The sequence below is a fragment of the Jatropha curcas genome, chromosome 5 (genome assembly GCF_041381405.1).
Source record: "Jatropha curcas cultivar XTBG-Jc1 chromosome 5, XTBG_Jcur_1.0, whole genome shotgun sequence".
NCBI classification, from domain to species: Eukaryota; Viridiplantae; Streptophyta; class Magnoliopsida; order Malpighiales; family Euphorbiaceae; genus Jatropha; species Jatropha curcas.
Genome location: NC_143155.1, coordinates 24,303,555 through 24,319,236, shown reverse-complemented (window position 1 = coordinate 24,319,236; position 15,682 = coordinate 24,303,555). Strand labels below are relative to the sequence as shown.

At 32.8% G+C, this 15,682-nt stretch overlaps 2 protein-coding genes across 2 annotated transcripts; both read right to left on the bottom strand.

The window, feature by feature from the left end:
- Window positions 1-2,134: 2,134 nt before the first annotated feature.
- On the bottom strand, window positions 2,135-4,498 carry LOC105649835 (IAA-amino acid hydrolase ILR1-like 2). Its single transcript, XM_012236641.4, has 4 exons — window positions 4,088-4,498; window positions 3,542-3,667; window positions 3,106-3,420; window positions 2,135-2,703 (listed from the first exon to the last, which is right to left on the bottom strand). Exons 1-4 carry the CDS (start codon window positions 4,439-4,441, stop codon window positions 2,191-2,193), a joined length of 1,308 nt encoding a protein of 435 aa, XP_012092031.1. The 5' UTR covers window positions 4,442-4,498; the 3' UTR covers window positions 2,135-2,190.
- A 3,257-nt stretch (window positions 4,499-7,755) lies between these two features.
- ARL1 (ARG1-like 1) lies at window positions 7,756-15,097 on the bottom strand. Its single transcript, XM_012236640.4, has 12 exons — window positions 14,663-15,097; window positions 13,193-13,316; window positions 12,583-12,665; window positions 12,349-12,460; window positions 12,163-12,267; window positions 10,199-10,249; window positions 9,268-9,357; window positions 9,039-9,147; window positions 8,787-8,935; window positions 8,653-8,706; window positions 8,113-8,337; window positions 7,756-8,025 (listed from the first exon to the last, which is right to left on the bottom strand). Exons 1-11 carry the CDS (start codon window positions 14,797-14,799, stop codon window positions 8,119-8,121), a joined length of 1,233 nt encoding a protein of 410 aa, XP_012092030.1. The 5' UTR covers window positions 14,800-15,097; the 3' UTR covers window positions 7,756-8,025; window positions 8,113-8,118.
- Between the last annotated feature and the right edge of the window lie 585 nt (window positions 15,098-15,682).

Genomic DNA, 15,682 nt, shown 5'->3' with positions numbered 1-15,682 from the left:
AAAAAAAATACAATAACAATAAAATAACTTAAAGAAAAAATAGATTTTTAATTTGTATTTATAAATTATTAAATATACTCGATTACGGGCATGCAAATGATGGGTTCAATCAAATTCAAACCAACAAAATCGAATAAAATGAAATTCTCTAAAAACCAATAAATGTAAAAGAGAATGCAAATACGTGGTATGCACCAAATAATTTTATTTAAATAATTAATTAATTAATCATTTCAAGCTTCGTTCTACACGTCAGGGCGGCAAATATCACACACCAAACATAAATGTCTAGTACAAATCATAGTATAGTATTATACATAATTAGTACAGTACAAGATGGGTTCCTTCCTTGACATTTCAATGATGATTAAGAAATGTGGAAGCATCAACCCTAGTCCCTAGATTTCAGCGAAAATTAAATACGATTGAACTGGACAAATTGTACAATAGCAACAGTTAGCTGACTTGGCACCACCTTGACCATAACGAGCCCTTGGAAACCAAGTAGCCAACTGGCCGACCAAGACACAACAACAGCTATATAATTCAAGTCAACAACACATTCTCTATATAACATTCTCTTAAATCTTTAATTAAGATCAAGTTAACACTATATGGCTTTTGGAATGGCTACAAGGTTAGGGACGGTTGCTGCCATTTTTGCTCTGTCTCTGTTGGTCATGGTTGTTGCTGCTCATGAAGGCCATGAACACACTCCTGGCATGGTCATGTCTCCTACTTCTACTCCTACTCCTTCTCCTGCTAAAAATTCAAGCACTCTTGTGTCTCCATCAATGGCGATTGGATTGTTACTTGCTTTCATTGTCTCCCTTCTTGTTGCTAGAGAGCGGGTTTAACTTTGTGACCGTGAGTCTTGAGTTTCTCTGGTTATCCAATTAATAAATGAAGCGATTTGATATTCCATTTGCATAAGGATCTCACGGTTGGGGTTTATTTTGATTCTCTCATTTGATTTCTAGTTCTATATATATATATATATATATATATATATATATATATATATATGTCATGATTTGATATTGTAATTTGTGATGAAAGTATATGTTGTTGTTTGTAATAATCCAAACCGCCTTATTTGTGCCTATAAGTGATTATGTGAACAAAATTTTTCCTTTGTTTTTTTTTTTTTTTTTTTTTTTTTTTTTTTTTTTTTTTATGGTTTGAGCAATGGAATTCAACCAATAATTTGATGGTAATTGTTTTGACAAGTCAAAAATCATGGAGACAACTAATTTGAGAATGATGGAGGCATGGTCCATGGACCATTAATGCAATGAATATGAATCACTAATATGGGAAGGAGGAGTTTCAACCTTGATAGTACATAAAAAATCTATAAAAAAAGCTAAATTTATTTGGTTTACTCACTAATACGAGGGGCCGTGAAGTTTCAATTTTAAATCCCCTCGATCAAGTTATATAATCCATTGTGTTATTCAGTCAAAAGTGTTCTCAGTCCACTGAGCTAAATCTAATCTTGATTTAGTTATATATATAGTTATGTTGAGTATATTCTCCAAGTTTAATTCTCCCTTTTTTTCCAAATGCTCAAATGCAAAACATAAAAAAGTATTTATAAGATCTCCACCACCTTGCTTTTGGCTCCTCCACTAGTCTATACATAGCATTTTGCATGAAAATGGTGCTACAAATTTCATCTAGTCTTTTACCATGTCAAAAAAAAAAAAATGTTGATTCATAGTCAGCACTACAGTTAAAAATATATAAATAAATATATGAATATAATTATAAAACTTTGCAAAAATCAACTTATTAGGACATTTTTTCAATTCATTATGATCATGAGATGCACACTAGAATAACATTGTTGACTTCAATCAAACTAAATATATTTGACTAAATTGTTTCAAAAAAAATGATTGGCTAACATAATCGTTTAATTAAGAAATAAAGTGGATAACAAAGTGCTATTTTATATTAATTTTAATAACAACACTAAAGAGTTTATATTTGTAAAATAGAAAAATATTTCTATGCTCTAATTTTAATCAAATTTAAAAAAAAAAAAAAAATGTAAGATGGAAGCAATCCTGGCCAATTAAAAACTGAATCAACTCATTGATATTTATGTGCAATTGTGGACCATCAAACATAAACATCAACAAAAAGAAGTGAATTCAATTTCCAAATAGGATTGAAGAATCATATTCACAAAGAAGTCAATTTTTTTAATGAATCTGAAAGGTAAGAAAGGGCAAATTCTGCATGTACGGCTGCCCCAATAGGAAACACATCCTCATCAACTGTAAAGTAAGGGCTATGCGGTGGATGCACGCATCCAAGTTTCTCATTTCTTATCCCTAAAAAAAGGAAAGATCCAGGAACCTTTTCCTGATAGAAAGCAAAATCTTCACTTCCCATGAAAGCAGGAGCTACTTGAGTGTTCTGTTCTCCAACTACATCAATCGAAACTCGCCGGACATGTTCATAAATTTTAACATCATTTACAGTTGGAGGAATTGTGGGATTCCCATTTCCTGTGAAATCAATTTCAGAAGAACATCTATGTACAGCTGCTTGCCCTTTAATTACTTCTTCTATTCTCTCTCTAAGTGCATGGAAACCCTTCTTGCTGAAAGCCCTGAAAGTTCCTGATATTGTAGTTGAATCTGGTATCACGTTAAAAGCAGTACCTCCATTGATCATTGCCACAGAAACCACCTGTAACAAGTAGCCATTCATTAGAACTGTAGTGTCTTTATTTTCTGTTACTGCAAGAAAAACAAATTGAATATATATTATTTTATAATGTGATTTTGACATGTTTTTTGTCATAAGAGTTCAAAAATATTAAACAGCAATTTCAAAAGTTCTAAAGTCAGATACCCTTTTCAACATCCAAAATGATAGGTTTAGCTTGGCGTAAGGCCAACGTGCGCACAAGGAAGTAATGGGACGGTGGGGCGGTTTTGGTTTATACTCACCCCATTTCTACCCTGAGATAACCCCACTATAAAAGAAAATTTCGCCGCGCCTCAAATATTGAAAGACCATCCGTCTAATATCCGGTTTCATAATGCTTATTGTAGAATTTTAAACAGTGTACATAGAAAAACAGGGTACCTGAGAATCTAAAGGATCCGTCTCCCTTGAAACAATTTGTTGCAAACTAATTACTGAAGCTGAAGCAGCCAAAATTGGATCAATAGATTGTTGAGGAACAGCTGCATGACCCCCTTTTCCACTTATTTTTGCAGTGAAACCACCGCAGCCGGCAAGAAATTCCCCAGGCCGTGAAGCAACAGCTCCCGTAGGATACTTTTGAACCAAGTGCAAACCAAAAATGGCCTCCACATTATCAAGCACTCCTGCTTCAATCATGGCTTTTGCTCCTTCCCCTTGTTCCTCTGCTGGCTGAAATATAAGCACAACAGTTCCCTGCATTTACATTCACTACCCGCTTAACTAATTTTAACAATTTATTCCATACATTGAATTTTTTTAGAAATTGAAGCTTGAACCATAATCTCCAGCGATTGAAATACAAACTTTTAATTACCTGCAACATATGTCTTAATTCTTGCAGGATTTTAGCTGCTCCAAGAAGCATTGCGACATGTCCATCATGGCCACAGGCATGCATTTTCCCATCTACTTTACTCTTGTGCTCCCATTCAGTCAATTCCTATATATTAGCATAACTTTTTGTAATTTAGTGGTGTTTATGAAAATCAACCAGACAATTAAATTTCGTATCAAACAACAATAACAATAATGACAACAAAACATTAATCCCAAATCACTCACAAGACAAATAACTTAAATTGAATTCCCCACCAAATTCGTATATAATTTTATATTTTTGAATTTTCAATAACTATTCCATACCCTTTTTGACATAAGGACTAATCTATTTTTAGGCTACCCTTCTCTGTAAGTGTTTTTCAACGGATCAAACTCTGACCTTACATAAATCAGAGCTTGAACTCTCTGTAAAATTCTTTTCAAGCGATGAAACCTGATCTTACAAAGATCGTCGCATTTCACTTCAGGTACTCCTTATGGGTATATAATTCAATTTTATATTTACGGAAACAGAACAGACCTGGATAGGCAGAGCATCCATATCAGCTCTTAAGGCAACAAAGGGTGGCGAACCAGACCCAATAGTCGCCACTACACCAGTTTTAGCGACGGGCCATCGATAGGCAATACCAAGTTGATCGAGTTCATGCCTGATTATCTTACTCGTTTCGAATTCTTCAAATGCAAGTTCTGGGTTTTCGTGAATTTTTCTCCTAATATCCTTCATCCAATTCACTGTATCTGGGTCATTAGCAAGCTCAACTGCCCTATCTTTAATGGAAGCATTTTCAAGAATTGGAGATTGCAAGTTCAAAGAAAAGCATAATGGTATGACTATGGAGATCAGGAGAAGAATATGTAGAAGAGGGGCCATAGCAGAGGAGTACCTGTGGCTGGCACTTTATGTGAGTTGTATTTCTATCTCATCTTAACCCATCGTGGTGTGATTTATACATGCATATCCTTTTACTGTTTCAAAATCAAGTCACGTTTTTATTTCTTCTTATTTTTTGAAATTTGTGATTCAAATTTAACCTTTTTTATTTTTAAATGTAGAGGACATTTTTAGAAAATTAAAATAACATTAATTATTTTATTTCAACTTAATTATTGCTTAGAAATTTATATTAAATTAGGTGAAGGCTCACGCTATGCACATGTTCCTTTCACTATTTATAATTTATAAATAAATACAAATTAAAAATATATTTTTTCTTTAAGTTATTTTATTGTTATTGTATTTTTTTGAAAACATATTGTTATTTTATTTTATAATCGCGTTTAGTACATTATTAAAATATTTATTTTTCCAAAGGCTGTTTATTAGGTAGATTATGGTGTTACAGAAATTGTAATGCAATTAACTTATTTTAAATAATTAAAATTCAATTAGTCATATTTAGGTTTCAGTTAAAGTTTATAATTCAAACAATTTAAACATTTTATCTTATCATAAATAATTCTATATAGATAAAATATTACAATTAAAATAATTAAATATGTATAATCTATAAAAAATATTATTTTTTATTTAATTAGTAAAATACAATTTAATTATCTAGGTTTGAGATAAAGTTTATAATTCAAACAATTTAAATAGTGTATGTTATCATAGATAAATATTATTTTTAATTTAATTAGTAATATAATTTAATTATCTAGGTTTAAAGTTTATAATAATTCAAACAATTTAAACATTGTATCTTATCATTAATAACTATATAGATAAAGTTTAAGATTCAAATAAATTAATATGAATAATATATAGAAAAATATTATTTTAATTTAATTACTTAACAATAAAATATAATATAATTATTAATATTTCTATAAAATATAAAAAATAAAAAATCTTTATATTCATATCTATCAATTCCAAATAAGAAATATTTTAGTTTAATTTTAATATATATAATTTAAATAGATTAAAAAATATGAAGTTTTATACCAAAGAAAGTTATAATTATATATTATTTAAAAAATTTAAAAAAAATTAAGAATTTTGAAAACATGATTTTAGACTGTAAATAAAATTTTAAAAGAGGATTCATAGAAACTCCTATGCTTATTAATATTTTTTGTAAAAACAATTGGGTCCTATTTTTTTTTTTTTTTTCAAACTTACTCGCTAAATTAATAAAAACTCTCATTCTAAAAAATGATGAATCCCTTCCTTGTGCCCAATTAGTTATGATATTACATATTTGATGATATATTCTTTTACATGCTGCTCCAAACGCGACTTCGAAACCACCCCAAAGGCGACTTTGAAAATTCTACTAATAATGATAATAAAAATATTTAAGTTGACGTCCAATCACACTTATGGAAATGGTGTTAGGTAAGTACTGATTCTCATGTTTCATGTTTGATAATTTTATTGAATGGTTCCCATTTTGACGTGGAAGCTCTGCGACTGCTCATGCTCATGCCAACGCCTGCAGCACGCAATGGATTTGGATTTTTCCACCGGAGACTCTGAGTTGGACTGGACACCACCACATGATCTTCAGAATCAATTATAGTTGTTTCTACACGTCACTTCACCTTTTCATCATATGCCAAATTCCACCACGTGATATAATCGCTCAAATCAACAGAAATTTGATTTTGATCAGTTTTAGCCGTTTCCTTTTGAAAATCAACTCTTAATTCGATCAAATTCTTTCCATCTTATTCAACTTTTCTACTTCTACAAGTAACAATCAACTTCTAATCGGATTGTTACTTGTACAAGTAACATTAATTCATAATGTGGTTGTCATATAATATTGGAGCTCCACCGTAAAATTTTTCACAAATTCTATAATTCACAATGTTGTTTCCGGCGTTGGAGTTTTCCAATAAATAAATAAAATTTATTTTTTCAAATATAACTTCTAACGACCAATAATAAACTATGTATATGTAATTATGTAGGTTAGATTCCAAACATGGAAAATAAATGAAGCGTGTATAAATCGACAAAGAAAATCTAGAAAAGCGATTTTCTTATTTGTTGAAAACAAACACAAAAAGATAATAAGTACCAAGTACGAGGAAGAGGTGACGTGGCTCTTGTTGTGCCACATTCACCTTGGGTGAAAAATATAATTTTGAAGAAACACGAAAGTGTGGAAATGCGGATACATACAATCAAAACTTATTCGAGTTTGTGGGTCTTTCATTTTCAAGGTGTGAGTTGTGAGTTTGCCAGGAAATGGCATCATTTACAGCTATATAAATCTTTCACATGTTTTTCACGTTCTTTAGGTGAAAAACGTGCTTTTTTCTATTTATTTTTCAGAAAAGAAAATTTTATTACGGTCATGGAATATCTGTACTGTTGGTAGAGCGGTTGGGTATTGGATTCTCACTCTCGCTTAATTAAGTTTTTCATATTAGCTGATAGCTAGTTGTTAGATGGTATTTTTGGTAACGGTCACTGTCAATTGATATAATTTTATACAATGTTAATAATAGTTACAACAATATGAATAAGGATTCTCAATTAGGTCTTGTTTGACTTAGCTATTTGTGTTAGTTGACAACTGCGTTTTAATAACAGTTGGAAATTATTTACTTGAATCGGATTCATAGCTCCATTGTCAACCAACTCAATAAAACTGAAAATTATTTAAAAACTTTATCTTTTTTTTTTTTTTTTTGAAGTATATGATCAGAAATACTTTGATTTCAATATGAATCTTTAATTTCATTTTATTAATTTGATCTATAAATAAAGCCATAACCTTGTAACTATCGAGTGTAAACATTATAATTATTTATATAAATTATAATATTATGAACAATTTATATTAATAAAACCTTATGATCCTTCAACTCAGTTTTAATAATTGCCGTTTTGATAACCTTGTTCTAAATTAATTATAAAATTAAAAAAGCAATCAAATGCTATTTAATTTCTTAAAAAAAAAATTTATAATCCAAGGAACTTTTGCTTATTAGGCCTTCTATATTGTTAGAACTCCTAAATCGAAAAATTGCAGCCTTTTAAAATTCTAACCTCCATTTAATTTAAATTTTTGTTTTTGTTATGTTCTTTACTTTTATCGTATTGTTTATTCATAATATTGACGAAACATATCAATTTATTCTCTACAAATCGGACTTTCCACCCCCCAAAATCACAGTGCAGTGATTGAAGTTAGCTATCAACAAATCCTAGATGGGCAAAAGTACAAAGTATTTCAACGGAAAAGAAGGGGCGAATCTAGAGCTCTCCATGAATAAATTATGCAATTTACAGATATTCTTGCAGGAAGGAGATAAAAGGGAAGTATACAATAAAAACGGCCATTGTCATCCTCCGATACAAGCTGAAGAAATAGAGCATTTGCACTTCATCATCTATTGACACATCGTCAAGGCCTTGTTTAACCATCAAAACAAATTTATGATTGCAGACACGGAGATTATGCATCAATCCTGTTATATGACTCAGCTTCCCGTATCCATCTAGATAAACATACCAAAATCAATTCATATATGTATAGCAATGGTGGGAGATATATCGACGAAAGAGCATATGTAGTAGATTTTTACCATATTTTAGCAAGGCTTTCTCTTGTCAACTTTTAAGTGAATATTGAACCATTTCTTTTTCTTGCTTCTATCCCTAATTGAAGGTTTCTTATCTCTCAGTTGTCCGTCTTCTTTGGCCTCCCTAGGTGAACTCTTACTTCTGCTCTTACTTGTGCTCCGCTTCATCGGTGGAGCAGATGTGTATGAGGCATGAATTTCATTCCTTTGTCTAAGAAGCTCATCAATCTGCAAAAATAATACAAAGACTGTAGTTCAGACACTATTGATACACTTAAAAATTTCAAACCTACGCATGGAGCACAGAAATATAATGATTTATAAACTAAAAAATATGAATTTATAAGATTTGACAATATCGGGAAAATGTTTTACTCTCTCAAAAATGCAAAGTTATTTTTCTTAAAAAATGACTTAATTTTCCTTTGACCGGGAAAATATTTTCCGTTAACTTATTTTCCTGAGTGCCCCAAATAACGGAAAATTGTGAAAAAGATTTTCCTGCAAGTTATTTTATGGAAACAAACGGAACCTAAAACTCACTTCTTGCATTTCTTGTGCATATCTGCTGGTCATTTCTGTAAATTGTGCCAAGACCTGTGAAAATTCCATGTGAAATTTAGCAGCAAAAGGGGAATGATTACGCATGATATGTACTGCTCAAGTCAAGTGTAGACCTCTCTATATTCACTTTCAAACTTGGATATTTCTATCCTTTTTTCAAGAACTTGAGCTTCAACATCTCGCAGATTTATCTTCTCTCCTGCAAATGGTGCAGCACAAAGAGCTTCTATTGAGTAGCTTGCACTTTTGAAAAAATTGTCACCTGGAAGAAATGAGACAGAATATGAAGACTGCAGTCAATTTCATCAAAATATATAATCAAGAACCACAGCAAACTGAAGTGAGCAAGAAATCCTAGAACTGACCATAGACAGCAAAAACATGGGTGCCAGCCTTAAGTTCAGTTATTTCACATGGCTGAAACCCATCCAATTTCTTGAAGAAGGCAGCATCAGCATCCTTTGCAGCTGCAATCTGAAGCCACAACAATTCCAAAAACCAAATGGAGAACAATGAGTAACACAATCTTAACATAAAAAATATGATTGCAATCCTTCGATAATATCAAATCCTTCTATAACATCACCAGCTCACCGAGTTGACTGCCTGATCAAACCGATAAACAGGGAAACAAAGAAAATACATTCCAGCAGATGTAACCTTTCCTGTTTTAGCACTGTCCTCCTACATCCAAAAATTATTAAGTAAAAAAGAGGTTGAGCTGATGAAATTTAATATGTTTAATATCAAGTTAAAATCAACTAGATGCAAGCTTTTATGGTATGACATCTAGGCCAAGCCAAGAGTCATCCTGGGACATGTATCATCAATTTAATGTAAAAAAAATTTTTATAGCCGTTAATCCCTAATTCCACGAAAGAAATTTTCACAGTTACCAGACTGAATTGGAAAATTTTGAACCTGAATAAACTCACAAGCACATTCTAACAGCAGAATCAATATAAAAACTACTTTGTGATTACTTATCAATGAATAACCAGTCAGGAAGTTGGGCATCGTTTGATGATTGAGAAATAAGCACAAGTTTTAAATGTGAATCAAAATACTGGGTCTTTACATTCTTTTTTTTTTTTTGCATAGAAGAGATTTTTTAAATGTTGTTTACTGACAGAGATAAACGGAGAAACCAAAACATTTATCTAAGGTAGAAGGACAAAAGTAAAGTGCGCAAAAGACTGAATGCAGGCAGAAGATTCCTACAAAGAACCTCTTGAATAACAGCTTGTCCTTCATTTTAATGGGGGATCTAGAGACTGACACTTGATAAAAGAATAAAACTCAATATCAATAGTGCTGAGGAGGATATCTACATATCCAGAGGACAATCTCCTAACAACTGCATGCATTTGCAGACACCTCCAAAATTCTGTCAGAGACTTGATAAATGAAATGAGCCATGACATACTTTAAGATCCATCTAATACTAGAATAAGCAACAATTCTTGAAAAGTGGGATATTAACTATAAAATTAATATCCATAATAAACAAGGGAGTGCTTAGTACCTGTAGAGCAAGGCTCAGTCCACCGTTTTCTTCCTGGTCAAAATACAATAACTGCAGCAAGATGAATCAGTAATGTTAATGGCCACTGTTCATGAATAGAAAAAGTTAGAACCAGAGCGACATTTTAGTACATGATCAGTTGAGAAATAGTTGTAGTAGAAACCCGTAGGAAATGGATGAAACAATCATTTGTGCATCTGAAAATGGTAGGATCAGAAACCAAGACGCCATAACCAATTAAAGCACCAGTAATCAGAAGAAAAATTAGAGTAAAGATGTCAAATACTTCGGTGATTTTCATTTCTCATGCTCTTCCATGCAACATTGTAAAAAATTCAATTTACATAAACTGCACAGATAACAATCTGCTCTTATATTTAAAGCAACTGGGAAACAAGCAACTAAAGAATGTCCTTCAGAGTTTCAAGCTATAAGCATAAAACCAAAACTCTTACTACATCCTCAAAGAAAAGAAAAATAATGACAGTGCTGAAAGGACACAAAGAAAAGCAAAAACAGCAGAAAACTTCCAAAGAATCCAAGAAAATCACTACTGACCAAGGGAAATACAAAATCACAAGGACCATGAACAGATGAACTGAAATAAATGTTCCAGAAAATTTCTTTCAGTATCGCCTAAGGAAGTTTTATATCTTTCTCTTCTGCTCCCTTCGATGAAAAAGATACTTTACAGTCGCTTTAGTTACCTCCCTTTATAATTTATACACTGCCCACCAACAGCACCAAGCACCAAATAATTTGTCTCACGAAGAAAATCAAAATGCCAAAAAACTCACAGACCCTAAAATTCCTGACAATCAATTAACCCCAGCATTGAGTCATTGACCACAATCATATGGATTAGCTACTTTAATCCTTTTTGCCACTTTTAGCCATATTGATTCTTATACGTATTGCCACATTGCAAAAGTGCCATTAACAGAAAGCAACAAAATAATGGACCTTGATTGCAGATTCTCTCATGGACTAAACTTCAAATCATGAAATCCATATTTCAGCTCTCTCATTCTGCATTATTATATCCCAAAATACGTTTTCAATGGCATTTTGCCCCCATCCAATTCTCATTCATGAAGATATTTTTACAAACCTGAGGTTCCAATGCACCAAAAACCAGAATAAAAGTAAAAAATTCTCAAGACATCTCTCATTACATGGCTTAATATGAACAAGGCTAAGTCCCTACATCAAAGCAGCCAAATACAAATTTTCTGATAAATAGTAGGATGTATTTCCTGGCCTCAAATTAAACCAAAATTTTGGTAGCAACATAATACTTTTGCACAGAACAGCTTCACAACACCATAATGCTTAACTTGCACATACAGCTCTATGATAAAAGCACCCACACAATTTTGCCAAGCAATTTTTGAAGCTGTTTCCTGAAATGGCTTTCTTAATCAGCAGAGATCCCCATGCAACTTACAACCCAAAGCTGATTGTGGATTAGAACATGATCTCAAAGAGTGACATAAAATGTATTCAAAACTATCAAGATTAGGAAAAAAAAAAAAAGAAAGCATACCAAACAAGAGTCCCACCCTTAAAACAGCATCTATTACGAGCGATTGGAGACCTACACTGTCGCTCTCGCTACATAGCATAAGACTTTCCTCAAGAAAAAAAGAAACTAATATCCCATCCTTTAAAAGAATACATAAAAAAGAGTAGAAAAGACATTAAATTCAGTACATGTCCATGTTGCATTGTGAATGAAGTAGGGAAGATCATGGATCGGGTTCGGGTCGGTTTTGCAATATCCATACCGACATGCCCAGCATTAGATCAGGTCGGGTGCAGGTCGGACTACTAGATATTTGTACCTGCTTCATTTATAAATGGATCGGATTTTATCCGGTAGATTTGGGATGGGTCAAAATAACCATCCCTAGAAGGGAGTTCTGATAAAATACTTGTACCAGACGTTTATTATATATTCAAACCTTGAATTTGCTTTTGTCAGATGATTGCACTCGACAGACAAATCCAGCTCTTGCTTCCTCTTCTGTTATTGTTACAGAGTAGAAGTGAGCACATTGCTTTTCAACCTGCTTAAAAAGGAAACAGTTTCCAATAAGCCCCAATGGATTACTCAAATTTTTAAATGCTTTAGAATTCAAATACCTAACCTTTCTAGTAATAGATTGCCCAAGTGGAAGTGGACGAATAGAGACCACACCGTTAAGTGCCTCCTCCAAGACAGTTGCTGATACAGTGGTCTTAATTGGCACACCAAGTTTACTATTATTTGAGAAACAGTGAATAAATCAATAAAGACACACAATAAAAGAACAGAATTGTTAGACAGAGAGACAGATAATCCAATGGATGAATGAAAATGCAAAAACTAAACACCAATCTACCTAAAGAGTGCTGCGAACATAGTGTTCACAGTGCCCAAGCTTGAAAGATCTAGCTCCAATTCTTGACTTTCTGATTCAACAGCCTGACAAAAATAAGCTTATGATTAATGCTACTGTCACATATAACATTAAACATCAATATAATCAAATGATTTAAATTCTACCAAATAGCATGTGTTAACAAACTGCCATAAATAATTAGCATGTTTGGAGCCTAGGCTCAGAAGCTGCAGAAAGAAACACATTGCTCCAGAAAGAACACAGATGACCTTATCATCAGTGTGAGGATTGCAGCAATGAGATTATAGGATCAATAAATTGGAATTAAATAATGAGGTGTAACAATTAGTTAAGCCTAGTTGTTGGACAATTACGAGTGTTGGTAGTTTGTTAATACTGGTAAGCATAAATATACAGGGAGATGATTTTTCCCATTTAAGCATGAATACATTAAACAATCAATTTCTCTACTTCTCTGTTTTCTTTTCAATTCTCAACTATTTTCCCTCTCTTTTTCTTCCTTCCTCACTTACCAAACAGCTAGCTAGGCTAAGGGTTGTAACATTTATTTCTAAATGTTAGTCATCTGGCAACTGTGCTGATATCTCACCTCAAAACCAGCTGAATCATACTGGCGTCGTTTGTCTGGATCAGACAAGATAGTATAGGAAAATGTAACTTCTTTAAACATATCAGCTGCTTCAGGATCATTAGCATTCTTGTCAGGATGGTACCTGAAATAATATGTAATTATCATTTAAGAGAACTTAGACCTTGTTTAGCAAAGGAGAACATTTTGTGGAGATAGGAAATAAAACATATGAATATGTAGAACGCTAAACGCATGATCTATTATATCATCTGAAAACAGAAAAGAACCAGCTAAGCATGAGATTTAATTTATAAACCATGTGCGATTAATGTGTTGAATATCTGTAAATGCTAAAATATATGGTTGCACCAACTTTCCATAATGTTAACCATATTGGGAATCTGAGGACTGAGGTGGTTAAAGCTTCACATCATAATCTTCCAACTATTAACTAAACATTCAGTCATTCCAAGCTAGTCAAGCATGTATTTTTATCATATATATATATATCTTCTGACTCAATGCAACCATTTTCCTTTCACTTCGCCGTGCTTCACTTGAAGCTGCATAGGTTTTACCTTGCATTTTGCCACATCACGTAACAAGCTCCTGCAACAACACTTAGATAGCTCAGCTATATGTCAATGTGACAGTATATCTCCATACATCTTTTTCCTACATATTCACTTTCCTAGTCGTGCCCTACGTTTAAGCTTGTAAGCACACAATAATCAATCAAATTAGTCATTGGTATTGTAGATGTTTCAAATTTGATTTCACTAGTAAGTCACTTTTTGTACTACCCTCTCCTATTTGCGATCTCCCGAAATTTGATTTCACAAGATGATACGTACTCAAGAGTACCCTTAAGTTAATGACCTCACAAAATCAAATGGCAAATAAGTACATTGTTAAGCTTCTCAAAACTGCATAAAAGCAGTAAGATATACAATATTCTCTGCAAATGGTATTCTAGAATCCACTGACATCATGAACCCGTCATACACTTCAAATCCACAAAATCAGCAGCCTTCATTCCCACTCCAAGTTCCCACAATTCAGTGCAAATCACCCAAATCCCAGATCAGAGTAATTCTCTCTTAGCAAACTCAAGCTGTTTTATTGCCAAGGGATCAACTACCATATCGTTTCAGTCCGGGAAATGAGTAAAATGGAGCTAAAATTTTAGTTCTCAGTCACCCACTCAGTCCTCATTGAACTTACAATCGACAGTCACCGGTGAAAAACAGCAACGGAGTTGCCGAATGTGTTAACGTTTACAACTTGTTTCTCCTAGAAATTAAATAGAACAAATACCCAATTAAATTTCAATTCCAACACCGATCCAGTCAATAACAAGCACTTCGAGAGTTCAACTAAAAAAGAATCCCAAGAACTTTCAAAAATAAAGAGAGATGAGAAAATGCCAAAAAAAATTTAAAAAAAAAAGTTCAAACAAAAAATAAATGAAAAAAAAAAATGACATACTTGAGAGCCATTTTGCGGTACGCGCTCTTGATTTCCTGGTCGGTGGAGTTCCTGGATACGCCAAGGACCTCATATGGGTCCCGCCGGAGCTGCTTCGACTCATCCAGGCTCTCCGGCCTCGACCGGCGAGCTGGCATTTCCAAATCAAATGCTAATATTTAAATTCAAATATTTGCAGAAAAAGGAAAAAAATATCTTCCTCTCAAATTCCGGTAGACTTTCCCGGAATTTTGGTTTAGCAAGTTAAGGGCATACAGAAACCCTAGAGAGAAGACTCCATGGGACCTCTTCTGAGCTGGAGCTGTGAAGAAGAGAAGAGAGAGACAGAGACAAGTGAACGAGAAAATGGAGGGGAAATTAGGTGTAAATTTTTGTTATTTTGTAGTCGCCCTCAAAAATTTCAAAAAACGGATATCCTCATTTGATAGAGAGGGCCAGTACACGCGGGAGGCTGCGATTCGATCTGGTCTTTGGCGTGGCACGTCAAACCTTTCTTGCTCTTGTGGCTTTGCTTAACATGCTTGGGTCAAGGAAAAAATGTTGAAAAGCTTTTCTTTCTATTTCACCGTATCTATTTGTATTTAATTGAATTGTACTATTTTATTTATAGACTTTATGGAAACGGCCATTTTCTGGTATTTCTTTTTGTTTAATGATTTTTGTTAATATTTGAAATTATATTAATTTTAATGGTACGAAGACAGTATATTTTAAATGAGTTGAATATAAATATTAATATTCTAAATGAATTCAGAGTGTGAATAATTCAACATTTGTGGATATCTAAACTTTTGTCATTCATGCATGTTTGTCATTCATTTTTTTGGGATTTTTTTGAAATGATAAATGATTGAGTAGGTGAGGATTTTATAAATAAATGATTAATTCCAATATAACCATCCTTAAACAATACATTTGCCACCGAGTTAAGATTTTAGTTTTTCATATTAAATTCTTAGAAATATTATCACATCATTGGAATGTTCTCACACAAGTCAGCAAAACTTCAATTTCCATGTG